This window comes from Dacryopinax primogenitus, assembly GCF_000292625.1.
Source record: "Dacryopinax primogenitus strain DJM-731 SS1 chromosome Unknown DACRYscaffold_4, whole genome shotgun sequence".
Taxonomy (NCBI): domain Eukaryota; kingdom Fungi; phylum Basidiomycota; class Dacrymycetes; order Dacrymycetales; family Dacrymycetaceae; genus Dacryopinax; species Dacryopinax primogenitus.
Window position 1 is genome coordinate 566,274 of NW_024467201.1, and position 25,832 is coordinate 592,105.

General features: G+C 52.9%; 12 protein-coding genes across 12 annotated transcripts; 5 read left to right on the forward strand and 7 right to left on the reverse strand.

Annotated features, from left to right (window-relative positions):
- The first annotated feature begins 556 nt into the window (after nt 1-556).
- On the forward strand, nt 557-1,791 carry DACRYDRAFT_20770 (uncharacterized protein). Its single transcript, XM_040772074.1, has 3 exons — nt 557-911; nt 966-1,016; nt 1,068-1,791. Exons 1-3 carry the CDS (start codon nt 690-692, stop codon nt 1,740-1,742), a joined length of 948 nt encoding a protein of 315 aa, XP_040631041.1. The 5' UTR covers nt 557-689; the 3' UTR covers nt 1,743-1,791.
- Nucleotides 1,792-1,875: 84 nt separating this feature from the next.
- On the reverse strand, nt 1,876-3,256 carry DACRYDRAFT_87425 (thymidylate synthase; the record flags this gene model as incomplete). Its single annotated transcript, XM_040776808.1, has 3 exons — nt 1,876-2,282; nt 2,329-2,814; nt 3,181-3,256. The coding sequence occupies 3 exons, from the start codon at nt 3,254-3,256 to the stop codon at nt 1,876-1,878; spliced, it is 969 nt and encodes a 322-aa protein (XP_040631042.1).
- A 130-nt stretch (nt 3,257-3,386) lies between these two features.
- On the forward strand, nt 3,387-4,600 carry DACRYDRAFT_48315 (kinase-like protein; the record flags this gene model as incomplete). The annotated part of the gene is made up of 6 exons (XM_040774822.1): nt 3,387-3,548; nt 3,604-3,726; nt 3,774-4,053; nt 4,102-4,193; nt 4,247-4,350; nt 4,402-4,600. The coding sequence occupies 6 exons, from the start codon at nt 3,387-3,389 to the stop codon at nt 4,598-4,600; spliced, it is 960 nt and encodes a 319-aa protein (XP_040631043.1).
- A 1,032-nt stretch (nt 4,601-5,632) lies between these two features.
- DACRYDRAFT_20771 (uncharacterized protein) lies at nt 5,633-6,132 on the reverse strand. Its single transcript, XM_040772075.1, has one exon. The coding sequence runs from the start codon at nt 6,067-6,069 to the stop codon at nt 5,653-5,655; it is 417 nt and encodes a 138-aa protein (XP_040631044.1). The 5' UTR covers nt 6,070-6,132; the 3' UTR covers nt 5,633-5,652.
- Nucleotides 6,133-6,705: 573 nt separating this feature from the next.
- On the reverse strand, nt 6,706-8,947 carry DACRYDRAFT_20772 (diphthamide biosynthesis protein; the record flags this gene model as incomplete). The annotated part of the gene is made up of 12 exons (XM_040772076.1): nt 6,706-6,936; nt 6,988-7,071; nt 7,121-7,246; nt 7,303-7,426; nt 7,476-7,645; nt 7,698-7,839; nt 7,894-8,006; nt 8,056-8,157; nt 8,208-8,365; nt 8,426-8,503; nt 8,572-8,687; nt 8,753-8,947. 12 exons carry the CDS (start codon nt 8,942-8,944, stop codon nt 6,812-6,814), a joined length of 1,530 nt encoding a protein of 509 aa, XP_040631045.1. The 3' UTR covers nt 6,706-6,811.
- A 935-nt stretch (nt 8,948-9,882) lies between these two features.
- On the forward strand, nt 9,883-11,981 carry DACRYDRAFT_20773 (uncharacterized protein). The gene is made up of 9 exons (XM_040772077.1): nt 9,883-10,445; nt 10,505-10,550; nt 10,613-10,629; nt 10,683-10,758; nt 10,812-10,840; nt 10,894-10,981; nt 11,038-11,164; nt 11,221-11,464; nt 11,513-11,981. The coding sequence occupies exons 1-8, from the start codon at nt 10,416-10,418 to the stop codon at nt 11,288-11,290; spliced, it is 483 nt and encodes a 160-aa protein (XP_040631046.1). The 5' UTR covers nt 9,883-10,415; the 3' UTR covers nt 11,291-11,464; nt 11,513-11,981.
- A 495-nt stretch (nt 11,982-12,476) lies between these two features.
- CCP1 (cytochrome c peroxidase) lies at nt 12,477-14,267 on the reverse strand. Its single transcript, XM_040772078.1, has 7 exons — nt 13,836-14,267; nt 13,705-13,786; nt 13,383-13,653; nt 13,247-13,329; nt 13,043-13,189; nt 12,906-12,989; nt 12,477-12,849 (listed from the first exon to the last, which is right to left on the reverse strand). Exons 1-7 carry the CDS (start codon nt 14,188-14,190, stop codon nt 12,744-12,746), a joined length of 1,128 nt encoding a protein of 375 aa, XP_040631047.1. The 5' UTR covers nt 14,191-14,267; the 3' UTR covers nt 12,477-12,743.
- A 258-nt stretch (nt 14,268-14,525) lies between these two features.
- DACRYDRAFT_20780 (uncharacterized protein) lies at nt 14,526-15,651 on the reverse strand. The gene is made up of 6 exons (XM_040772079.1): nt 15,619-15,651; nt 15,465-15,566; nt 15,169-15,399; nt 14,869-15,114; nt 14,728-14,819; nt 14,526-14,674 (listed from the first exon to the last, which is right to left on the reverse strand). The coding sequence occupies exons 1-6, from the start codon at nt 15,634-15,636 to the stop codon at nt 14,659-14,661; spliced, it is 705 nt and encodes a 234-aa protein (XP_040631048.1). The 5' UTR covers nt 15,637-15,651; the 3' UTR covers nt 14,526-14,658.
- Nucleotides 15,652-15,892: 241 nt separating this feature from the next.
- Nucleotides 15,893-17,692, forward strand: DACRYDRAFT_20782 (Tudor/PWWP/MBT). Its single transcript, XM_040772080.1, has 7 exons — nt 15,893-16,041; nt 16,110-16,210; nt 16,267-16,600; nt 16,655-16,802; nt 16,855-16,949; nt 16,998-17,069; nt 17,119-17,692. Exons 1-7 carry the CDS (start codon nt 15,931-15,933, stop codon nt 17,437-17,439), a joined length of 1,182 nt encoding a protein of 393 aa, XP_040631049.1. The 5' UTR covers nt 15,893-15,930; the 3' UTR covers nt 17,440-17,692.
- A 91-nt stretch (nt 17,693-17,783) lies between these two features.
- DACRYDRAFT_105225 (uncharacterized protein) lies at nt 17,784-18,187 on the forward strand (the record flags this gene model as incomplete). The annotated part of the gene is made up of 4 exons (XM_040768058.1): nt 17,784-17,866; nt 17,927-18,005; nt 18,056-18,070; nt 18,119-18,187. 4 exons carry the CDS (start codon nt 17,784-17,786, stop codon nt 18,185-18,187), a joined length of 246 nt encoding a protein of 81 aa, XP_040631050.1.
- A 177-nt stretch (nt 18,188-18,364) lies between these two features.
- DACRYDRAFT_20783 (uncharacterized protein) lies at nt 18,365-21,215 on the reverse strand. The gene is made up of 5 exons (XM_040772081.1): nt 20,984-21,215; nt 20,803-20,900; nt 20,383-20,725; nt 19,688-20,329; nt 18,365-19,636 (listed from the first exon to the last, which is right to left on the reverse strand). Exons 1-5 carry the CDS (start codon nt 21,074-21,076, stop codon nt 18,527-18,529), a joined length of 2,286 nt encoding a protein of 761 aa, XP_040631051.1. The 5' UTR covers nt 21,077-21,215; the 3' UTR covers nt 18,365-18,526.
- A 2,010-nt stretch (nt 21,216-23,225) lies between these two features.
- DACRYDRAFT_20784 (PLP-dependent transferase) lies at nt 23,226-25,828 on the reverse strand. The gene is made up of 13 exons (XM_040772082.1): nt 25,537-25,828; nt 25,147-25,474; nt 25,052-25,097; nt 24,882-25,001; nt 24,709-24,834; nt 24,639-24,657; nt 24,453-24,589; nt 24,315-24,405; nt 24,154-24,263; nt 24,049-24,102; nt 23,774-23,999; nt 23,607-23,715; nt 23,226-23,557 (listed from the first exon to the last, which is right to left on the reverse strand). Exons 1-13 carry the CDS (start codon nt 25,732-25,734, stop codon nt 23,475-23,477), a joined length of 1,647 nt encoding a protein of 548 aa, XP_040631052.1. The 5' UTR covers nt 25,735-25,828; the 3' UTR covers nt 23,226-23,474.
- Nucleotides 25,829-25,832: the final 4 nt, after the last annotated feature.

Sequence of the window (25,832 nt, forward strand, 5' to 3'; positions counted from 1 at the left end):
AAATACTCAATGCGATTACCTCAGCTGGATCGTGTCTATTTGCCCACCTCTGACCATCAAGTTCATCAAACCAGTGTGGTCATCCATTTGTTAAAATGTACGTGAAGATAGACATTCAAGAATCGAAACATGATAGTGTGGCCGGAACGCAAGAACTGCTGGTTAGGGGGGTCTATTTATCGTTCCTGTTCCCATGCTGCTATATGGTTTCGCTAGGGCTTGAATACACTTGATCACCTCTCCAATCCATTGTCTACAAAAATGAGCAATATTAATTTATGGCAAATGTTCACTTGTAATGAGCGCCCAAGTATTATTATCTTTCAGCGGAGTCTGATTCTCCACCGCCTGCGCATCGCCGAGCCAAGGGTAACTGGGGGTTGACACACATGTTGCCGTAGCTCTTTATCATCGTCCCCCTTCTGAAAGCTTGTACTCATGTACTTTCACGTCGGTCAATGACCTCTCATGTACCAAGCGCCTCTCTATCTACTATTAATCTGGACTTCGATGCTGAGCCAGTATGGGAAACACAACTGTCAGAGGATGCTGAAGCGCCATCTGTGGAGGAGCACGCGACCACGAACGGGCACTCCAAGCCGAGTGATACTCACCCGTTGCTTTCTCATTCACCCGTGCTGCCCACAGCAAATGGAAGCAGCAACGGAACCGTCAGCATCGCGGAAGGCATGCCAACCCGCCCAAGCCTGCAACGTGTGCTCGAGGGGAGCTTTGGCGCGGACGGAATCGGAGATGCGGGTCTACGGGTTGGGAGGTCCAGGAGGAACACAGTTAGTGAATGGGACGAGGAGTCGATCGCGTCTGAGCTTGGATTGGGGAGGAGTCATACACCGAGCGAGCAGGAGGAGACAAAACAAGTTGTGGACTGCGTCGAGGTTATCGTGCATGAAGTGAGCTGCTCGAGTTCAGATCTCGCTTGCATCACCTCAACCGTTAAATTGCAGATCAGACCGACAGACTCTCTCGCCGGCGTCGCTCTCAAGTATAACGTCCCAGTAAGTTTACTTTCTTACCCCGCCATTGCCTCCTTACTGACGCGCATATAGCTTGCGACCCTCCGCCGAACAAACAAGCTCTGGGCATCCGATTCGATCCACCTTCGCTCCACACTATACATCCCCATCTCGAAGAAACCTTCTCGCCCTCCACTTCCGCACTCCATCACTGTTCCTACACTCACGACTTCTCTGACCCTATTGGCGATTAACGAGGATCAGCTCCCTACCGCGGTCCCGCCGTCGGTCAATAGTGTTCAGGAGCCGCGCCCTAATAAGAAGTGCAGGAAGAGTGCTGAGGAAGAAGAACGGAAAGTTGTCTCAGCGGACGAGTTGTCCTTCTTCCCTGCTCCTAAATCGAGCAGCGCACTTCTCCCCTCGACCGCTTCCCCGCCACACAAACACAAGCGGACGAGTACGCTCAGTGCGATCCCCACTCCGTCGCTCACGACCTCAACCTCACCCTCCGGCTCTCCGAGACCTCATACACTGTTGGACATCTTCCGCTCACTACCGGACGTCTCTAACATCGGGCGGCGGTCGCTTGATAGTTTAAGTTTGGGAAGCGCGAGGGAGGACGAAGCGGAGCCGACTGTCGAGCTGGAGATGGTTGACCAGTGGGGGAGGAGAGCGAACGAGCAGATGAGACCGACCAATGGAATGGTTATACAGCGAGGTGGGGCAAGAGGAGAGCAAGCGATGGATGAGGATGAGGACTGGGAATAGGTTCAGATGAGAGCAACAGGGGAACGAGGCAGATATGAGAGTGAGATTGCATGAAACAAATGTATGTATACTAGCGCTGCGATACTAGAATCCGAGATACCCTATCTATCGATACACCCACTACAGTCTTACCTCACACGCTCATCTTCATCTCCAGCTTTGCGTGCGGCTTGTACCCGAGCACCTCGATATCCTCGTACTTGATATCATCGATGTCAGCTACCTCCCTGTTCCACTTGATCGTCGGGAACTCGCGCGGCTGCCGGAGGACCTGCTCCTTAAGCGCCTCCACGTGGTCCAGGTACACATGCGCGTCGCCCATGACTAACACGAGCTCGCGGGCCTCACACCCAGTGACGTGGGCAATCATGTGGGTCAGCAGCGCGTACGAAGCAATGTTGAACGGGATTCCAAGACCCAGGTCGCATGAGCGTTGGTACATCTGGCAGGAGAGGCCGGGCTTGTCCTCCGGCGATTGGGGGAGGTGGACGTAGAACTGACAAAACATGTGGCATGGCGGGAGCGCCATTTGCGGTAGGTCTGCGCGATATCAGTAAGTTGATAAGGGTTGATGAGCGAAACTCACCTTTCGGGTTCCACGCGCTCATGATGATCCTTCGATCGGTGGGGTTGTTCTTTATCTTCCAGATACACTCTTTGAGCTGATCCACACCTTCGCCTTCGTACCTTCCCTCCACCTCGTCCTTTACGCCCTTATACTCTGCTCCAAAATGCCTCCATTGGAAACCGTACACAGGACCTAAGTCCCCTTCGCGCCTGTGTCCGAGTCCGACTTTGTCCAGGTACTCCCGACTGCCATTCCCGTCCCATATCTTGACCCCGCGCTCGGAGAGGATCTTGCTGTCGGTGCATGCGCCAACAAACCAGAGGAGTTCCTCAAGTACACCACGGAGGAAGACGCGTTTGGTGGTCAGAAGTGGGAGCACGCCGTCGCGTAGAGAAAAACGGAAGGGAGGGGGAGCGAAGAAGGCAAGCGTGCCTGTGCCTGTACGATCGGGCCGTTTCTCCCCAGTGGCGATGATGGAGGATATGAGGTCGAGGTATTGATATTCTTCATGAGGTGTGCGAGAGGTAGGAGGTGCAGGGTGCGAGCCGTTCGTTTTGACAGGGGCTGGCTCGGTCCCATTCTTTTGCTCTGGGACGAGCGACACGTCAGAAGGAGATTCCAGCGGTTGAAGCGGTGTGGAGATTCCAAGCGACATTTTGAGCAAGATATATGCACTAGCACAATGTAGTGGAGTAGCAAAGTGAACAAAGAAATACAATGCTTGACGTGTGTAATGCAAGACGCGCTCTTTGACGCGTTGCGCACGAGGGATGACCAAAGAAGAAGGAAGCGGAAGTATTGAGTTTCATCACGTGATGCTAACTGGTTCGCGAACTGAGCCGCGTCCCCATGTGCTGCAACCCAACTAACCGCCCGAGCACCAGTACTCCCGGAGTATTTTCCCTCCATCCCCTGCCTGACTGCTACCCAAAGCGACATCAATCATCTTACTTTTCTTTCACTCAAGTTTCTCATTTACCATCATTCTGCATTGTATCAATACTGCTGCGCTCTCCATACCCATCACACACCGCGAGGCGCGCTAATCACCATCAACTCTACGCCATTCATCAACCATGTCTGCGCGCCCCTCTGCCACCCCAACCCCATCCTCTACTCAGAGCTCTTCCTCGGCTCTGGGATCGCCTGCTATCCTGACTGACTACGAACCGCTGGAGATTATCGGCAATGGGAGTTTTGGGATCATCAGAAAGGTGCGGAGGAAGACCGACGGCGTGGTGCGTGGTTTTGTACCGCACATCACTATATCAACTGAAGATATTTAAATCATAGCTACTGGCTAGGAAAGAACTGAACTTTGAACGTATGACAGAGCGTGACAGGAAGCAAATCGTAGCTGAGGTCAATATCCTCAAAGAGTTACAGCACGACAACATCGTGCGGTATCATGACCGCGTATGTCTCTCCCTGCTTGTGCTGTTTATTTGCTGATTTGGGTGCAGTTCGTCGATCGTGAACACGGTATTCTCTATATCCTGATGGAGTACTGCGGCGGTGGTGATCTATCCGGTATCATCAAACAATCACGCAAGCTCAAGCAGCCCGTCCCCGAGGACACAATTTGGGCGTACCTAACCCAGCTACTGTACGCCCTTCATTACTGCCATCATCCCGGCGCTCCACTCCCTGGTGCAGGAGGCGCCCAGGGACCAGAGGCGGGACAGATAGACTGTAGAGAAGGCAAACAAGTGATACTACACAGAGATCTGAAGCCGGAGAACGGTACGTTGCTCCGATGGACTTTCTCTGATAACGCGCTGATTGGCACAGTTTTCCTCGATGCAAATGGCTCAATTAAGCTTGGCGACTTCGGATTATCCAAAGCCATTTCCAGCTCCACCTTTGCAAATACCTATGTCGGGGTATGTGTCTCACTTTGGCTAAGAAAAAGTCATGTTAACATGCTCGTTTCAAGACTCCCTACTACATGTCCCCGGAACTAATTAATGACAGTCCATACGATATCAAATCCGACATTTGGGCTCTCGGATGCTTGCTGTACGAGCTTTGTGCCTGGAAGTATGTCTATTTTCTCTCTATACAAAATCACCTCTCATCCATTTGTTCCAGTCCCCCTTTCCATGCGGCACAGACACATCAGGAGCTCGCCGTGCATATCCGGAGCGGTCGCATTCCACCTCTCCCGAAACAGTACTCCAGCACGCTTGTCGGGGTTATCAAGTCCATGTTGAGCCAGGCTGTGCGTTCCAAGCGTCATGGCGGGATGCCAAGCTTATGTTATCCCTTCATAGCCGCACGCACGCCCTAGCGCACAGATGCTTATGACTCATGAGAAGATTGTACACTCTCATAAGGTCCTGGAAGCGCAGAAGATGTAAGCTAACTAGTTCCCTGCTCTCGCTCTGTTTCTGAACCACGGAAATAGGTATCAAGTGGTCCGCAGTCGCAAGCTGGCCGTGGCGCAGAAGGAACAGCAGCTTACTCAGCGAGAGGCTGCCGTGGCGGCTAAGGAAGCGGAAATGACTGCGGAGCTTGCGAACCTGCATGAGCAGAATGCTCGCCTCGTGTCCGAACGAGAACAGCTCCAAGCATTACAAAGCCAATTCCATGTTGAGGTCCGGGCGTATCAGGAGACTGCTACCCGGTTCCAGGAAGAGGTCAAAGTGTGGCGTGATGTCCAGCAGCGAGAGCAGGACGCGCTCGAGAAGGACAGACGGGACTTCCAGGATGTCATCGTCAAGGCACAGACGGGCTTCGAGGATGCTGTCTCGCAAGCTGTCGAGTTACGCGCACAGGAAATGGTCATCGCCATTGGGAGAGAAGAAGTACTGCGTCAGATGGGTGAGGTCATCCGTGGTGAAGAACGCGAGAAGGTCGAATCCGCACTCCGTATAGAGTACGAAGCGCGATGGCAAGCGCTGCAAGCGGCCCATCCGTCCCAACCCCCTGTGGTTCCAGAGTCTGCGGTGAAGACGAGTAGGTTCTCCAGAAGAAGTCTGGGCAAGCGCGCGCTGGAAGAATTGCCCGGGTGAGCTGTGGGATCATCACTCCGCTCATATGCGCTGACCATTGCTCCAGAAATATCATGGCAATCCCTTCCGCAGTTGCCAGACGATTTAACGCCGGCGACGGAGAGACGCCATCCAGGCACGCACAGCCTCATGGGAACCACATCCCTGGTTCTGGCAAGAATACGCCTATTGGATCTAATCGTGCTGCATCCAAGAGTCTGACCGATCTCTCCCCTACAAAGAAAAAGACACCATCATCAGGCTCCGCCTCTAGCGCTCTCGAAACGCCCAACGGCGAAGCCTGTCTCCCTGGCACCCATGTCCTGGAGGATCAACTTGCGAAAATTGCTTACTGTACGGCCGGGGGCATGGACTCGCCATCCGTTTCAGCGGCGAAGAAAATGGCCCGTCGGATGACCACCACGTCCGCAATCGTCCGGCCGCCCTTACCCACCCATGCGAACACCGCTCCCACGGCCATACCGATATGGAATCCGGAGACTTTGCCTCCACCACCAGTGTACGACATGGATGACGAGGAGAACCTCCCCAGTCCATTTTTGAAGAAACTTTCAACGAAGTCGCGCATGTCTACCGGGCCGCTCTCGCAGGCAAAGAGGGGCATGCTTGCCCTGGCGGCTGCAAATGCCGCCGGGGAGCCGAAACCACCCATGACAGACAAGGAGCAGCAGGCGCCGACAACGACAGCGGGACCCCCGGCAAGCGCGGCAGCGAATAATGCTATCAAAGGTCCACGGCTGTCCATGGCCCGCGCTATCAAGGTTGGAGAGGAGGCTCGTCAGAAACTCGCACGAAGAGCGCTGTAATTGGTGAGGTGGGATCGCTCATGTATCACACGTTAGCATATTGTTGAAGCAGTCGCTGATTCTTGTTTCACTACTGTGTGTATCATCGCGCCTCCTCTTCGGCATGAATTTCTTTGTTGGCTATATGTGTCGCATGGAAACTGAATCCGCGTCCGACTCGACAGCGTGGACTGGTTGTTTTCGCGCAGCAGGACAGACTGCCGAGAGGAAGAAACGGCATGTGCGACGCCTAAGTAGTACCTTGCCTCCTCGAACTCCGGATCCGTCCGAGTGGTTGCTTTTGGTGGAAATCCTACCACCCATTCCGCACCATGGGGTAATATTATTTTCGAATACAACGGTGTGGAGGTTCCTTGTTAGCTCTTCTGCATCGCCACTCAGATAATTGTCTTCAGCCCCGATCCGTGTTACGACAGCGGTGTGTGGATGCAGACCCTTTGAGGATGATATTGAAAGGATCGTCATGCACCTGGTCATGCCCCTGGTTGCCACCTGTCAAGATTCCTATTTTCACCCGCACGGCAGACAAGCGTGCTGGAGGCCCCCTACAACCTAAGGGAACTCGGGTGTGATAAGTTTCATTTGCCCGGATTTATTAGTAAATCCGTCGTGAACATATCTTTTGCCTTAATAAGACTCAGGATACACCACTGAGTCGTCATGTGTCCCACTGATGATGGTCTATGCACGATGACCGTCTTCGTAACCTTTGGCTATGCCAGATCGACCTTCCTCCAGCAAACCCGGCGCGTCTTGACCTAAGCGACGATCGAGGCCTCGGAAAGTACGTTCTGCCAGGAATTGTCCTATCTGACGTCAGTGTTTCCCTGCGAGCGCTTAGGACGGAAGACACCCACCCCCCGCATCTGGGATGTACCCCTGTAACGCGTCGGACCGACTACGAAGCTGCAGGGCGCCCGGTTGATCATCCAGGGATGGATCTTGGTTATGCGGATCAGATATTTTCAAGGCGGGGAATTAATCGCTAACCGGGGTGGCCAACCGAGAATTTCTTCGCCTTGCGGAATTTGCCGGTAGTGAGAGAAAACATAGGTTCTTCATCTTCATCTTCATCTTCATCTTCCTCGTCCTTCAACTTCTGCGTGTCAGGCGGATCTTCCATCAGACAATCAATCAGCCACATATGGACAAATATAGGAAATAAATTGCACCAGGTCTCTGGGACGCCTCACTGAGAACTTGTTGGAAGTCCAGCAGATATCGGTTTGACCAGCTTGGCTCTGAATTGAGAGCAATTTCTAATTCGTAAGGTGTAATTATCGGCCTAAAGAAATTCTGTACAGCAATGGTCACGATGACGCTCCACAGATTACGGATGCCTGACCTTTGAGTCGATCAAGCTATTCTCAGGACATGCGACGAGAACAAAACATTCAATTTCCGCGAAGTTTGCTAATTTGGCGGGATTGAGTTTTCCTACACTGATCGTATAGCTTTTCTTCTCGGATTTGGCAAGCAACTTGCGAAGATGAGTCATCAACGGCAAGTAGGATGCTGTCTCGATTATCAAGACGCCTTCAACCGAATAACAGCATATCAGACATACCGACAGCCAATGTGCCGACGATGATGCCAAAGACGTCAGCGTCACGCGCTCGTTGCACTAGTGCATATCGTCGCATGAGAATCTTGTTCGTCCGAGCGGACGCCACGGAGGCCGACATAACCTCAGGGTCATAATTGTATACCTTTTGCGTCCCGTGATCAGTGTCAAATACAATTCTCATCAAAGACCACCTTACTTGACATGCCGCATGCGTGACAATCAAGTTCGTCAGAGAAAGGCTTTCCCTGCCGACGTAGAATACAACGGGGTTCACAGCATCTTCACCGTCATGAAATGGAGTTGTGGCGTCTGTTTTGTCAGCTTTTCGGTCGTGGGAGAAGTAGGCTCAAAAACATACAAGAATCATCCCCGGGTCCGCTCGTATGGAAACGTCGAACAGAAGGGACTAAAAGGCGATGCGAGGGATCGAGCTGACCCCTTAAGGCCTGGACGATGGCATCTACAGCACCGATTATTGCACGGAGCACCGAGGAATCGAAGGCAGCGCACCGATCGAGTATGCATAACTAACATCGTACCGCACTATGATCGATCGTGATGGGTTGTTGTCGAATGAGGATCCGGCGCTGACTAGCAGGCTATGCACGCAATGGTCGATGTCAATATTCCGCTTTCCAAAGACGTAGATGACCGGAAGCCGAGCAGTCCTGAATGGTGTGTAAAGTGCGAACTAAGAGTCACACCAAGGTGCCGGAAGCGGTGCTCACGGGCTGAGACATGCATGTCCGTAATGAACAACGACATCAGCATTCACATGCTGTGCCGCGACTTCATCTACGCAGCAGCTAAAAGAACCAGGGATTGAAATTCAGTCCAATGTGCCAAGGAACGTGGGGCCCGACAGTATGGTTACCTTCCGTAAGAGGTGTCAGCCAATACATAAAGTTCACGGTCTGGGAGTCTTGTTCGCAAGAGTCGATGCACTAAGACTGAATTGTGCAGAAGTTCATCAGGAAATTGCAGGGCAATCTTTTCTCGGTAGTGGGATAGATGATCAATCCACGGTTTGAAGTGAGAAGGAAGGCGGAACTCACGGTATGGTAGTCCCGGGAGATGATATGATCGACAGTTCGGTCGATTTCATACGCTTGGTCCAACGCGCCGGCGGACCGTGTTGGCGTGTCATCGAAGATCTGCGAAGCGACAGAAACATGTTGGTGAATAATGTCCGCCCCATCGTTTGAAAATGCGGAGGTTAGCGGAGCTGCCGGAGTTGCCGTTGCCATCGGTTTTGAGAGCCAACTGCCCAGATAGGATATGACAGGGAAAAGTAAATAGGAGCAGTAATAAATTATTAATAAGTTGAGATGTTGCTAATTGGTGAAGAATTTGAATCGCAGTGGCGGGTGATGGCAACGGTGCTGCGCGTTTGCGAAACGGAAATTCAAAAACGATATTGATTACTGGGAAAGCTTTGTCATCTATTGGGGTCTTCCGGAATATCTTTTCCTAGTGCGACATCGCTGTCGACCATCATCTCAATGTACGTGCTCTTGACACAGCAAGTCTTGATTGACATACAGGTTCCGTCTAGTCATGAAATAGTAATTTGGGACGGAAAATGAGCCATCGCTATCTGCTCCGATTCCGAGCGGATAACGGACCGAACCATTTGAAGTTGGCAGTTTGAGAGCGAAATCTCAACCCCTGGTTGCGCTTACATGCATGCCCGAATCTTGAAAACACACACAATTAATACGCCCCTTAATCTCTTACGTTTGGGTCCGTGAACCATCCGTTGCGCAAATGGCGTAGACTCATACATGTCGATGTCTGATGTTGTACACACACTTCCCTCTCTCCTGCTAAGGGTTGACAATGGAAGATGAAAATTTTCAGCACATGTTTGCCCTCCAAATGCGGACCACCAACTCCGCAAACCAGAACCAGGCATGCAATATTTTTCATAACATGATCTAACACCGGTGTATTATCTTTGCATAGATTCCGCTCGTGAAACGCTCACTGACCTCCCATTCCACATCCCGACCCATCTTCCGTGTCAAGTAGAGACTTGCCCGGCTCGTGGGTCTTGTCCTTACTGGTCTTACCTGACGCATGATTGAATGACGGTCCGCCGGGCTGTGCTTTACCCTCACGAACACATGCACACGCTCACCCTACTAGGAATGGGAATGTTGTATTGCTTTGTGTTGTCTGCCATTTTCTTTCCCCTCCCGCCCTCATCGTGCTACCCCAAGTCTTCGCCTCGCTCCGCCGTCTTGCCAACCCCTCGGCTTGATTCGGTGCACATCTTATATAGCATCACACCGCCAGCTTCGGTCAGGGCATCTCGCTCAGCCTTAACTGCTTGCTTCTGCTAGTGCCTTTCCTATCCTCAGCCCACTCCTCTCACTTCAGCTGACCGACCTGCTGGTCCGTGGCAGGGGTTTCATCTCCATCTCCGCCCCCGAGATATCTTGCGCGCTGCCTCGGGCCTATTCACTCGGTTCTTCTTTCACCATCGCTATTCTCTCGTATAACCGGATTGACCTGACGAGGGACTGAATTGCCGTGGGCACCTGCGGCCTATAAAGCCTCCTACATGTCCTCGCTGCAAGCTCCTTCTCTAGACAACTGTGCACTGCGACGACGGTCCTATCCCTTGGATATTCATCTAGGCAACATCGAAACACTCGATCCCTGTAACCCCATTCTTGTAACTCGAACGACCTGCACTCTGTACACTGCGTCAATATGAATATGAGCGACTCGCGCTGGGCTCGTGTTAGTGCCTCTCCTCGTTCTGCCTTCCTCCTGCTCAGATGAGGTTGCGGTTCCTCCAGGTCTCTGACAAGTTAGCCACTTTCCACGGATTTCTTGCCGCACAGCGTGAGCCCCACCCTTTCCGTCTTCTCGCGGGGTTGATTGCTGATGCTTTCTGATTTCCTTAGTTGATGCGACCTATGATGTTCGTTGGCATTGTTGGTCACCGTCGAAACGGATAACTAAAAGCGCGTCTAGCTCGCGGACGGCACGTTCCAACGTCGAGGCATGTCCCTTCAGACCTTCATCAGCGAAGTCGCGGACTTCAAGCGACGTTAGTCTCTCAGTATGCGTGCTATGCAATTGACCAACTGATGCCTGAAACAGAATTAGAGACCCATATCAACACTGAAGCGGTAGGCTTTGCAATCGGCGAACCCATGCAATCGTTTACTCATCACCTGCACAGCGGCATATCTACCCAATGCTGGCGCAGCGGATGCCGGCATTTACGCCCGGCCAGCGGCTTTCAGGTGCACACGGCGTAGTGCGCAGAGGTACGCCGATCCGTTTACGTCCTAAATGCGCGACTTCTAACAGGGGGGTGAATTAGGCGTTGACGGCATTGAAAGTATTATTGCAAAGACGACGGCGAACCCAGCATCATACAATGGCGGAGAGCTGAGGCAGTGTATCGATTCATTCAGAAGTACACTCTATGCGCTGTTTGCCGATGAACTGTGGGTTGATTTCGTGACCCAATTGTCGGATACGTTCTGACATCGCCTTGACATAGACGGGAACTTCATCCTGCAAACATGCAACGCTACTGGTCCTTAAACGAGGTCATTGCATTGCCCGTTTGATGAGATCAGGAGCGCTGCTCACATTGTAGAATCTCTCCCCAAGCCTTTCGCACTGCTCACGCTTCCTTTCGGCACTTGTATTTATTCCCCAGCATTGCCACATATCCACTGATAGTAATTCGGAGACGACTCAGGGGGCGCTTCGCGAGCTGACACGTAATGTGTTGTAGAATACTGCAGAACTGAATTCAACTATTTATTACCGAAACTGTGGGGACGTACGGTAAAGGAACGGAGCGTGATCAGAAGTCGGTAGCGCGGCCGCCATAACTCCAGTCGTTGTGCCTAGTCGGTTCTGTCTTGGGACCCCCGATTTCACCTGTCTTCGGATTTACGTCACCCTCGAAGTCGTTTTGGGGTTTCGGTCGGTAATCTGGGTGCAAGCTGCCGTCCTCAGGCTGTCCCATCGTAGATCCCGATTGACCGGTAGCGGCACGGCGGACGAGCTCCTCAAATTCACGTTGCTCAGCGGCGGGTAACGGAGGAGGGGAAGGGCGGAAAAGAGGGTCCCCGGCACGGTCGTCAAGGTCCCGATTGAGAAATTGGGAAGTATGAATTGGGCGGGAGGACGAAAGCGATGTTCCTAAACGTGGGGCGGTACGTGCAAGGAGGTGACGAGTGAATTGGGCGGGGACAAGGCGATGAGCCATTGAGAAGTACTGAGAGATAAAGGGTCGTGCTGATACGCCGGGTGCGATTTGGTGCGTTGGAGATTTGAAGGTTGCTGAGTCAGACTGTGCAGAACGAGACTCGTGGCACGATGGACGATAAACAAAGTAGGAAAGGCAGGAAATTGGTCGGGAGGCGAAAAGAGCGGTACCGACAGGTGTAGTTGATCTGTAGTCAGCGTCGTCGACCGTGAAAGGGATGAGCGGTACGGCCAAGCGGATGGGGGGGGGGGAAGGGACGTTACACAGAGCAGGGATGATGCCGTTATCCGCACGTCAATTGCTACGGAAATATCGGCTAACATTTATTAGAATAATACCAACCACGACACTCTACTACTTCCGCTCAATGTTAACAATATGTTTTTCAACCCCTGAACCGGGTACATTCATTGTTCTTCTTCATCTTGTGTCGTCGACTTATCAACCGGTCCATTTATTTCCATCTACAAGCACCACGGCTGACCACTTCCCCGGCCGCGCGTGTGCGATCTCGTGAGATCCGATATAGCCTCGCTCGTGTGAATCGTCCACATCTTTAAGAACCAACGTAATTTCAATTCCCATCAGGACCAACCGATCAAGAGCAGAATACGGGTAGGCACTTCCGAACAACTTCGAGCGTCCGGAACAACTGGGAATGCAATTTCTAAATTCAAAAGACGAATATGGTAGAGTAAATATGCACAGACTGGTGCGCGCATGAATTAGCAGGCGCCGGCCCCACGTTTGGGAAGAACATCGCAGGCATTGTTTCATACCGATCGGCCGTTACACCGCGTTGTTTACGAACTCTGTTCATCGATCGTCTTCATAATCCAAGGCTCGCTTGCAACAAACTGAGCACGGGGAACACCGAGTTCCAGGAGCTCGGAGAAGTATTTGGAGAAGCTTGTGAAAATTCCTGTCAGTCGGGTCAAAGCGCTCATGTAGTCAGAGTCACGCACTCGGAGAAGAACTTGTCGTTGTCGCCAGCGTACACCTTGACCCATTTCTTGAACTCCCTGTCTTGTACGAGAGCAAAGTCCGAACTGTGTATGATGGGTCAGTCTGGGGTGACTCTCAGCCACGTGACGACGCATACGGAAGCATCATAAGGGTCTTCGTCTTGTCCTGGAGCTGCTTAGGTCCATCCCACTTGCGCCAAGTCCACCTCTCGTTCATCAAGAGAGTGAAGTAGTCGTTGGTGAAAGTAGTAGGCGAGAAGGTCCAGGGACCATCGAACCCAGATCTGACGATACTCATCAGCCCAAAGAGTCAAACGAGAACATTAAGAAGAGATCCTCACCGGTTACGGTGGCAGCGGCCGAGGGCGTGGGCACCGGACAGAGCAACGATAGCCTGGTCGTCAAAACCCATGCGGTAGAAGATCTACAATGCTATGTGAGCACTGGGATAACGCACGAAATGGACTCTCTGCTTACGTTCCGGAGATGATCAGCCGCCTTGGAGGCGTCGGGAAGGCGACCGTCGGGAGTAGCATCCTTCGCAAAGCCGTCGATACGGCCAGGCCTCCAGGGAATCTTTGGGCCTTGCATTTCCTGAACAGCGCAAACACCGCCGAGAGTCCAGAGATCGCCGTAGGACATCCAAGGATACTTCTGCTTGATTTCCTCAATTTTGGTACGAGCGACTTCGAGACCGGCATTCGCGCCATGACCAGCTTCAGAGGGGAAACGCATGGTCGCGTAGTTGCTATACGAATGGTGAGAAATACTTTAAACTCTCATAACGCGTCGGGCTCACCTGCCGCCAGTGTTGTCATTCTTATCGTAAGTGCCCGAGGAGTGCCAGGCAAGACGAACAAGAACAGGTCCGTAAGAGCCATCTGCAACGTCAATGAATAACTTTCCATATATGGAACTATACCCACTCACCATCGTAGTCGTTATCGTCAAGGAGCTCGGCAATGTCGTTGTACACCTTCTGGTAGTCATCCTTGGTGGGGGTGAACTTGGTCGCAGCCTTGACAGCCTGGCTTGCAGACTTGACGGCACTCTCGGCCTCCTTCTTCATAACGTCGGTGGAGCCAGCAGCGTAGTACCAGTACCCACCTCCGGCGGCGGCGGCGGCTCCGAGCACCCACAAGAGCGTGTTGCTGCTGCCACCAGCTTCGGTAGCATACCCCCGCGCACGGATCACGTTACGAGTAACAGGGGCGACCGCTGGCATACGGCCAGCGGCGCCCACGAGGGGGCGACGAAGTTGGGTGCGAAGGACGCTGGCAAACATCTCTGCCGTTGACGGACGATGAGAAGAGAGGAAGGTCGAGGAGAAGGGGGATGAACAGAAACCGCGGACAGAACACTCGTGGAACGGTCGCGCACGAGGCCAGCGATTAAGTCACCTGGCTGAAATAGACTCCGCGAGTTGCTTCCGACTGACCAGTCCGCGGGTTTCCTTTAGTGGAGGCCTTCCCACTGATGTATGATTGGATAATCTTTTTGTTCGAGACCGCGGAGATAGGAAATATGCAATGTCGGGTTATGGGAACCGCGGACATTGACCATGGGCGCGTGCATGTCTGGAACAGGAAATTCATCTGTTCATTGTGTTCGTACAAGGTGTGTACAGTGTGATAGTGTATGACCGTCGATATAAGTGGGGTAAGACATGAACACACGCGCCGTCAGAGAAAAGGGAAAATATGAAGAATAGCATAGGATGACGACGTGAAGGCGGACGCCCGTCCTGCCGTCTCTACCAGTCGAACTCCCTGCAATAGTCAATGAATATCACTCGGGACAGATAAGAATTATCGGTACGGACCCTGTGCACTTGGAAAAGAGGTAGTCTTTCCCGTTGATATGCATAATCCCGTCCTTCAGAACACATTTCCATTTATTTTTGACGCGTTGGACCTGCATCAGAGGTGACTCGGTATCGCCCGGCACATGGGGAATATCGCACCTTATCATATGTGCACAGAACACTGTCTCTACCACCGTCATCCCCCTCCTCTTCTTCACCAAGTTCTTCGTCGTCAGAGTCATCTAGATCGGAGCCAATCTCTTCGTCATTCGTCGGCAAAGGCTTTGCCTTCGGCGGTTTGGGAGGTTTTGCTGTTGGCTTCTGCGGCGTCGGGTGGTGTGCGGTGGCCTCATCAGAATCCGAATCATCTGAGTGCTGTGAAGGATGATTCCCATTAGGAGTAACCTGCGCGAACATGTTATCAGAACAACATCACAGGCCGAGTGGCACGGTGCTTACTAAAGCTCCGTTCCCATTTGTTGCGGGGTATGGAAGTCTTGGTTGTTGGGCACCAGGAGGTCGATTGGGTATATTGGAAGAAGCGCCGTACAGAGCAAAATTATCGTTCGGTTCTGTTTTAATATAACCGGGAGGTGGGGGAGGCGGCAACGGTGGAAGACGTTGTGGTGGTGAAGGCGGCGCCGGCTCAAATTGAGCGACACGCGAGGCAACTACCTTCATCTCCCACCGCTAAGCACAATCCAAATATGACATCAGACACTTCTCTGAGGTCTAAGCCAGTTACACAAGCATACATTCTGGAGTTCCTGGATCACATCGTTCTCCACGCCAGCGTCCTCGAAATCGGTCTTGATAGAGGCAATGACCTCATCAATGATGTTACGATAAGTTGCGGGCTAGGCAGGACCATTACAGATACGTTACAGAGCACGCATGTACCGTGCTCACCACAATTCTATTGGACATTTCGACCCAAACCGAGGGGAGGCCGGGCGATGGTGGTGGGAGAGTAAGGAGGGGAGGGGCTTTTATATGAGAGGGGAAGAGGTGCGAGGGAGGGCGGTGGCGGTGTTCGGAGTTTCAAAATGCACCCGTGGTCTGTGCGCTGGTAAGTTGAATAGGGCCGGTCACGCGCGAGCCAGTCAAGGGTGACTTCCCGAAAGGTGGCGGACTCTTTGATCCCGTGCTCGATTTCACATCTCTCACGCCGTTTGTATACACACTCGCTCACCTTCCACTACCACCCCTCCTTAGTTCACCATGTCTAAAGAGAAAAAGAACTCTACGAAGGGAATGGGCGAGTCTGTAAAGTACGCTGAAGGTGACATTGTCCTGGGCAAGATCAAAGGATATCCGGCATGGCCCGGAAAGGTGCGCGTCTCTTCCTCTTGTGGCCGCTTTTGAGACGCGTTTTTGACGCATTTATCGTCCTATTTCAGATCTTAAGCCACGATGAGGCAAGTACGGCGGTGAAGAAGGAGATGCCCCAAGTGAAGAAGGCAACCTTCTACCTTGTCCGGTTCTACCCCACTGCCGAATTGTACGTGACGTGTGTCACACCAAACCATCCCAGATTTTATTAATTCCCCATGTCAGTGCATGGCTGTTCCCTAAAGACCTTTCCAAATTACAGAAACATGAGATTGAGGCGTTTATCAATGAACCTCATCGCAAGAGCTCAGACCTCATGGAGGGATATCGCGTCGCGCTGGACCCGACTGAATGGGAAGAGAACTATAAGAAGAGCAGCGAAGAAGCTGCTGAAAATGAAGCTGCTATACAGGAGGATCAGCTTGATGAAGATGAGGAGGAGGAAGAGCCCGAGGAAGCTCCCGTCGCCAGCAAGAAGCGCAAGCGTGAATCGGCTGCGGCGGATAAGAAAGCTAAGAAGGCTAAGCTCGAACAATTGAGCAAGCGCAGGAAGAGTGATGTCAGTGGCCATAGCCGTATCGTTGACCCACCTTTTTCTGACCGCGCTTGACAGTCAAAAAAGTCTGCTGATACTGTCGAGTCAGAGGATGATGGTGCTGCGGATGAATCCAAGGTGGAGCCGTCGCACACGGCACCAGAGAAGGCAGTCAAGGCCGCGAAGCCTCCGAAAGGCGCTGATGGTGAAGATGAGGGCGAAGATCGTACGTTGATCCTGGGTTTTGAAGAGTCATCGGTTGCTAACTTACTTTGCAGACGCCCTTTCGCATGATCCAGAGGCAATGAAGGTCAAGGATTGGCGTCATAAGCTGCAAAAAGCCTTTCTAGGCAAGATCGGACCCACCCCTGCCGTTAGTTTTGCATCCGATGAAGCACTTGGCAGCTGACGATGAGATCAGGATATGCCGAGTGCGGATCAACAGCTGAAGGCAGTCGAAGAGTATCAAGGATACACCATCGAATATCTGCAGGTATGATTGGAACGTTCTGATATTCTTCACTCGCTGATTCAGTTTTCAGTTTTCCAAAATCGGCAAGGTGATGCGCAAGATCGCTGGCCTAACCGAAGTTCCCAGAGACGACGAGTTTCATTTCAAAGACCGCGCGGCAGCTCTCGTTAGCCGCTGGCAAGATCAGCTGTCCGGTGCTGTCCCTAAAGTCAATGGCCTTGAGACTTTGGAGGAACCAGCGAAGACCGAGGACGTTGAGATGAAAGATGCGAATGGAGCGCCGAACTCGGAAGCCCCTACCCAGGACGAGCCTGCTGAGACGAGGGCGAATGACGCGCCGCAGGCGCCTGACGTCGCACCCGTGGTCGAGCCTGAGCCTGCAGCGGCATAATCGTTGTTGTTCTGCAATTCTGCATTTAACTGGTGTCATCAAAATTCAATGAGTTGTCTGAACGCGGACCGGTGGAAAGACGAAGACCTTTTCCGGGATCCATGGGCTGTTTCTCTCTTCACTCATTTTTGTCCTTTCATGTGAGTTCACAGCAGGCTGTTTGTACATACTGTTTCTTTCCTGCTACCTGTTCTACAATGTGAAGGGTAATCAATAGTGTATGTCTTCCCTGTAACTTGTTGCTGTATTTAAGAGCGTTCTCGGACCCGTTTGTGACGCGACGCGCTTCGCTCCGTTCCACCACTTGAAAGTCAACGGCTCGCTACAAGCAAAACACATTAAGAATGCCTTCATCATCCAAAGAATTAACGAAAGAGGAGGAGGAGGGGATACGTGAGGAAATCGCTGAGCTAGAAAACGAACTTGGGTAGGCGCATATATTTATTGTTCTGCCCCCGGAGACGTTCAACACTAATCGCGTCTCCAGCGGGAAGGATCCCGACGCGGCCATTAAGGAGCATATAGCCCTTTTGCATCAGTATAACGAGCTAAAAGATGCTACCCAAGTATGATTTTCTGGTATGAGCTGTTCCAGGAAGTGCTGACTGTACGAAAGATTATGATAGGAAAAGTGAGCTGTTCGGGATTCTGACCATAACCGAGTTTGAACCCAGACCAGATGGCCACGATGAAAGACACAACCGTCCGCAAGTTGCACGAGGACTACGGGCTGACTTCTGATGACTGAGGGGACATGGGGGTCAACTGTAAACGTGTATCATGATCGCATCGCACCTGTGTACTAGGCACACATTCACGACTCGCTCCAGCCCGATGCACCATTATAATGAGACTGAAACAATCAATTTCCCTTATATCCCATTGAGATACAGTTTACACAGCAAAAGAGAGATACAGCGATAGATGATAAGACGCCCTCTAGGAAGATGGATGGGTAGTAAGTTTACGTATGCTGATATACAGTTTGCCGACGGGGCTCTCTATTAGGTTCGGTTTGAGACAGGAGATAGATGGATCATTGAAAGATGTGGCGGAGCTGGGGTTTCAGAATGTTGTACAGTAGAGGTTATAGAGCGCGAGGAGCGTTCATCTGTAGAGCGCCGAGTGTGTTGCTGTGATGGCGATGACGATCGGCGCCCGAGTCTCCGTTAGCGATAGCATTCAAACGGTTAGTGAGCGATGCATGCTCCACCCGGCGGACGAGGTCGGTTAGAGAATTCTCGCTCCTGGATCGTTCAAGTCGCTCTGCCTCATCGTAACTGGGCAGTCCAATTTGAGCGGTAAGGGGCACGATGCCACCGCCGAGGAAGCCCCTTGATGCGATATCGTAATGAGGCACCTGGGAGAGCGGGTCGAGGTGGTGGTGAGGTGGAGGGGACGGTGCGCGGGAGGTAGAGGCCCGCCCTGCATTCCGCCGCCGTGTTGTCGTTGGCGATGGTCCGGGCGCGCTACCGTCGGGTGGAGTAGTTGCCCTGCTCTTTCCCTTGGGGTTGAATGAGGTAAGCGGCTTGATTGATATTGGGAGGTGGAATAGTCCTCCGCCTCCCCGCGTGGTCGAGTCTGAACCGAGGGTCGTGGTGGAATCCGATGGGCCCGGACCTCGGTCATGTGGTTCAGGGCTGGAGGCGCGACTTCCCACACGGCTGGAAGGACGAGAATTAGGCCGGCTCGAGTTACGAGAATCCACAGGTGTGTGGACATGCGAGCCGGTGTGTGATGAAGAAGCAGACGACCCGCTGAAGGCGGTTCCTAGAGACGAGAGCAGCTCGCTATCCGCAAAGCTGGTTCCTGTGGGAAAGTACGACTCTTCCGCAATTGAACTGCGAGACGGCGTATGCGACTCGGTGAAACGTACACCCGGCTCGTGCCCTACATCTGGCAACGGCATCGGGCCCAGGCGGGGTGATGTTGCGGGGCTTGTATAAGCTGAGGCGGAGATCGGAGCCACAATCGTTGATTCCAGGGCTGCGTTCGCTATCCGGTCGCGGATGTGCTCCGGGTAGCTGGGCAACTCGATCACTGGCTCCTCCTGCTCCGCATTTCCAAAGAGGAGATTGCGGGTGTTGCTGGTTGCATTCCAGGCCTCTTCCGCACAAAGGGATGAGAGAACGTGAATTGGTAGAGCACAGCGCAGTTCAGAAGTGTGTCCATCTAAGTTTGAAAGCATACAGCACCACTAATGCCGTGTGAGCACCGAGTTGTCATTGCTAATAGGGAAATGACATACCTTAATCTTGTGCGAGATCTGAACCGGCTTGATCGAGTGCGTTGGCGTCACCCAAGCCGGTATCAGCACTTTGAAGGTAGTGTCGATCTCCCCATCTCCGGCACCCAGATCCATGTTCTCCTCCTGGTGTCCATACGTGCCGTTCACTCCACTGTACCCATTCACTCCGTTTGCTCCATTGATGCCGTTTGGCGTATTCTCTAGGGAGGGGGAGGCAGTGAGAACCATTCCGTTCGGTGGCGTTTCGGTGACAGGAAGGGCAGGATGAATCGACAGTCCAGGGAAAGGTGGTGGGAAAGCCGCTGCTTCTGCTGCATCTAGAGCTTGCTGTGCTAGGCCCGGGAGGGATGCAGTGGAGCGGGATGTTCTCGGACCTGCGGCCGCCTGGAGAGGGATAGGAGCGGTCGCCGTCCTGGGGAGGATGGAACGAGGTGTGATATCCACTGCGTGCCCACCCTGGAATTCATGCTTCGCCGTCGTGACCGTTCTTGTAGAAGATACCGGGCCCGATTTTGTCGTCAGCGTTGCGTACTCTTTGATCTCCGTCGTGATCGTCTTGACTTGCACACCCTTGGTGAGCGGGGTGAACTTGACCGATACGGGCACCTCGGTTCCGGCGGCGTGAGCGCGATGCGGGATCATCTAATTTCAGAAAATCAGCTTCATGCACCCCCAACACCCGTTCCTCAACTCACGATGCTGTACATAACCTTCCCTGGCCACGTATTCTCCAGCTCGAGCGTCTGCGTATACTCCAGTGCCTCGTTCGTAAACGTTCTTACCACGTTGAAGGACTTGACATCGGTAAAGTTGGTGGCGAACGCGCCTCTGATAGCGTTTGCGCGTATCTTGTACGAGATACTCGCGTTGCCTCCCATGGTACGCAAGCTGGCCGGTGCATTCCCTTCAAACTCCATCTGGAACGGGAAAATGTGCCGGCCAGCCTTGATTGTATGCATGTGTCGGCGATCTCCGGGGAGGAAGGACCACTCGTGCTCGAGGATGGATACGCTGTCCGAATGACTGCGGCTGCTTGTGCTGGCGAAGGTACCGGGAGGGATGAGTCAGTCCCTGACCAGGAACAACGGAAAAGAAGGAAGAGGAAGTTGACGCACGAGGCATTGTCGTTGTAATGGATCTTTGCCTTTCCCGATAGGTGGGCCGTGATTTCCCGGATGTTGGTCGCTTCCGCCAGATTGAGGATAACCTCACCCTAGATGGGCGATCATGTCGCGAATCAGCACATATTCCTTAAATGGGCCACGAGGGCGGTAAAGACCGTAGACAGGGACGCACCATCAACAGACAGGGCTCGAAGTCTCCTCCAGCACCGCGGATGAACAATGTCGGTGGCATCGAGATTTCGATCGAGCTGTGCATAGGAATCATCGTGTCACTCGTCGAGCTGCGTGAGGGTGGGGGGAGGTCGGCGAACTGGACTTCCCGCGTCCCGGACGAGATTATATGTTCCCCAGAGTTCGACCGGGGGAGGATCTGCATCTCGTCCGAGTTGTGTGAGTGGGTCGAGTAGTGCGCAGAGGACGGCGTCGATTGTAGGAGCACTTGGGAGGAAGCACTCGAAGGGGGGGTGTACGCTGGTGTGGGCACGTCGTCGTGTATCCCCGGTCCGTAGAATCGTACCTGCTCTGGGGAGTGGTGCGGTCCTCCGTCACGGTGGGAATGGTGGATGAGGGAGGCGAACGCCGCCATGGTGCGAGGGATTGAATTGGATTATGTTGTGAATCGGTGTAGGAGAAGAAGGCCAGGGTCGCAATACAGATCCGGAGCTAGACCGTTCTATTCTTTTTTTCTCCCTCCTGTGTGTTAGGGAGTAGGAACACCTGTGGCGTGGGTTTCCAATGCTTGGGAATAGATTGGAAAGATTGTCAGCGCGGATTGCCGGAGGAGAGCAACAGAAGGCACTGGCAGGGGGCCAGACCGGCTTGATAGGAGGATGTATGGATAGTTTGCTTTGTCCCAATGCTGGCGTGTGTGCGCTGGTAAAGCGTCTAGAGAAATGGCTGGCAGGGTGGTGGGTGTGAAAGAAGCAGGAGGGCGAACACAGGCGAGAGATGAGGTGAAGGATGTCCGAGGCCGCTTCGGAGACGAATTGGTCAAGGGCTAAATGTTAAAGGCGATGCTCTGTCACCTTTGATTGTACCTTTCTTCGAACCGGTGCGGTCAATGGATGCCACTTGCGTGAGAACGTGATGTCACCCCCTCCTCAGCCGAGAGCGAGACTGCCCGGCCTGGACCGGGTTGTGTTACGAAGGACACTCACAGGCGAAGGGAGAAAGGAGAAGGCAAGAGGCGAGAAAGGAGGATTGGAAGAAGAGGAGTTGGCTCTAAACTGTTCCTACCAGATGGAGTACCTTTCACCCACTTCCCCTGGGCGTCAGTTTCCTACCTGTTAACGTTATTCCCTCGGGTCGGAGGAGGTGAACAGCCATCGATCGGCCGGTCCACTGCACACGTCCCTTCTGCGCTTCCCTCCCTCCCATACAATTGGTCCTGCGGAGTCGCGATAAGTAAAACTAACCGCCCCGCCCCGTTGTTATTATCTGTGTTTCCGAACTATGTAGTTCCTGTATCGCCGGAGCTTGAGATGCCTTCACAGCAGCAGTCAGCACTATCATCACCGTATGGTCCCCCCGCCTCCCCAGGCGCCCGGTGTGTCCAGCCTTCCCGCGCCGTACATGAGCGCCTCCACCGCGCCGCTCTGCCGTTCCGCTTCCGTCACTTCCAAAGGGGGAAATTCTCCTACCGGCCCTTCACTTCCGGCCATTCCGCCGATCCGGGCATTCCCGGAACGGCAACTCATTCGGTCATAACTCCCACACCGGCAAGCTTTTTCGAGCAAGAGTCCGGTTTATCTATTCTGTTGCTCTTACGCTAATACTCAATTGCTGGCTGTGGCGGCCTGGCCCGGATGTAAGTTTATCCCAAAGCTGTGGTGTAAGCTGCCCGTGGCCGGGCCATCTCAGCCCAGCATGCATGACGCAATCAGTGCTACATTGCCCGATCCAGTCGCCCCTCGGTCCGATCAGATACGCGGCAAGATATGGCAACTTGCGAATTAAAACAACCCAGTCATCCACTCATACAGGATTTTAAATTTAGCAATCAAGATAACGAAAATAAACTTCGCGACGCGCGACCGTTTTGTCTGTTTTTCCGCTAACGACGCTATCTTCGCGCGGACGGACCATCGGCGACACGCCCGGGATTACAAAATTATCAGGCCATAAGAAAAAGATAGCCAGCCTCGGCGTTGTTTGCTGGCTCGTTGAGGCCTGGCCAGATCGAGCCGAAATTATCCCGTGTCCTCGGCCCCGGCGGGAAGCTTGTTGGTATTTTCAGGGACATCCTCAGGCTTCCAGGGACAGAAAATAGAACACAGTTGCACATGCTGTGGGATGGCGCAGGATACGGACAGGGTGAGATGCAGGACGAACGTGAGATTCCGTAGGTGCACTCTGTTTGGGTCGAGATTTATCTCGACCCGTCCAGGGATCTTACTCCAAATCGGGCTTCTCGGCCGGTATCCAATCCAATGTATTAATATTAATACACAAGAAGCAACACAATGGCTCTTCATCACAGGTGGATCAGAGAAGGTGGCAAGGAATCGGAGGAATTAAGGTCCAGAACAACCTGCCACAATTGACTTTGGTTGCCCTATGTCCACTCGCCACGTCCCTTACCAAGGTCCCCCACTGTATCGCAATCTATGAAACCACGAACGTTCCGCGCCATCCGCCGCCCGTCCACCGGCCTCCATCCCGAATCACGCGAGGTACATCGTATCGAGGTAAGCGTTCGCCACTTGGGTCACGAGCGCCGGGCCGATGGCAGTGGACTGGCCCAGCCCTGAATGGAGGTCAACGATAGGCAACCTGTTAGAGCGCAGCGGTCATACCGTAGAGTGCTACCATCGTGCCCTTATTCTTCGACGGGTTCGCCTTCACTTCGGCCACAGCGTCCTTCAAGTCGGCGATGAACTGCTCAACATTCGGGACCGTGAGGCGCTGCGGAATTGATTATCAACACATTTGATGATAATCAGATGCCAGGATATCGACTCACTGTGCAAGCGATGTGCACCGCGGGAGGTCCGTTCAGCGCATTGAGGTGCCAACCCCTCGTCCCCATCGCGTCACCTACTTCCATCGGGCTGATAATATCGGACGTGAAGGCGACGACCGGCCCGCACGGCTCTCCCAGGACTTCGAGCTCGGGGATATCGTCCCGAATCGCGAGTTCGATCTGCCTGCGACAGCCGACGATTTCCTTACATGACTTGAGATAACCGCTATTGTGGAGTTAGGAGGTCCGTGTTGAACGGGTTGGGGAACGCGCACTCTTGCCCCATATATTGCATCGCCGCCCAGCATCCAGCAAGAACTGCACCACCACTGCATACGATATCAGCGCAAGTCTCTTGTTGATGAAGTATGCATTCTCACCGGGAACCTGCCATAGATGGGCTTCCGTACAGCCCGCCGGGCCAGCTCGGCATGCTGAAATACTGATATGTCCTCAACTCAGCATCGCGATACATGATCACAGAAGTTCCCTATCAAGTACTTCAGCGTGCTGTCAACCACCAGCACAGAGATTCGCTAACCTTCGGTGCAAAACCATACTTGTGCGTGTCGCAAGAAATAGCAGTGATGCCTTCCAGACGGAAGTCGAATGGATCGACCGGATAACCAGCCCTAATCATACAGTCAACATTCGACTTCCACACCTGTTCTGCGCTTACTTTTCCAGGAAAGGCATAATAAAAGAACCAAGGCAGCAGTCGACATGCATGCCAACCTTGTGTTTCTTCGCCATTTTCGCCAAAGCACCGATGTCATCCATACAGCCATCAGGGAAGTTGACTGCCGAACCGACAATCTGGAAGAGCAATAAGGACGGACCATGAATTAGGAACTTCTGAACGGACCAGCACTGTATTTGGGTTGCTAGAGCCGGGGGTCAGTTCTTAAACCAACAGCATTCGCATAACGGCTTACATTGCTCTCCTCACACGCTCAATATCGACCTTTCGCGTTATAAGATCCACGGGAATCATTTGCACCTTCATCTTGAAATAAGCGGCGGCCTTGTAGAAGGCAGCATGTGCAGAGACAGGGACAACGCTGTGAAGCATTATCAAAGAAAGCCAGGAACAATAAGAACGATATACATCTCGGGATCTTTGATACCCTTCACAGCCCGCCCCCAATCACGATGTGCCTTGCAAGACATCAAGATTGATTCTGTGCCACCGCTCGTGGTGGTGCCTGCACCCGACGGATTGTTGTACCTGACAACACCATGAGCGAGGGTGCCAGCGATTATTCACGGAATGCTTACATGCGAAGACACATGGCAACGATCTCTGCATCCATTCTCCTGATGGCTGAACGGCATATAAGAACAGTACGCGCACGGAACCTCGCTCGACATACTGGGGAAGACATCCGGGTGCAGGGGATTGCTGACCACAAACTTCTTGAACGCAGCGACAAGGAGATCATTCAGTTCCTCTCCCCCATGATAGATCCCGCCAGACATCTTGCCCTCCTTCCATATATCACCGCGCTCCTGTTTGTCCATACGCTCCATCTCGTCTTCGATCCACTTTGGTGTCTTTCCCTCCAGCGGTATCGCCAGATGTCGAACAATCCCAGGTCCCCGAGGCGCGATCTTTGCTTCGATATCATCCCGAACTTTTGCCATCTCTTTGTCAATCTTTCTCTTGATTGGCGGTATGCGAAAGGCGATTTTCGTGAAGAGCTATACGAGTAACAGTGTGAGAAAGCCATCGCTATAAGCAAGGGATTGCCGTGAATGCGCACCTCGAGAATCCATGTTTTCGCGTCATCTGCAACGCCAGCAAATCCTTTTGCTCTGAGAGTCCAGAACGCCCTCACGAGTACATAATTCCAAAATACATTCCAGAACACCGACGACTTTGCCTGGTCGTAGATCTTGAGCGTCAAGGCAATAGCCTTCCAAGGTAGCTGTGATGTGCGGCGGACGACTTGAGACGACATGGTGGTTGTTAAGCAAGGCAACACAGGATCATGGAATGATTGTGGGCCAGATAGAAGTCGTTGCAGCTTGGCACGGCTGTGATGATGATCGCGGCACC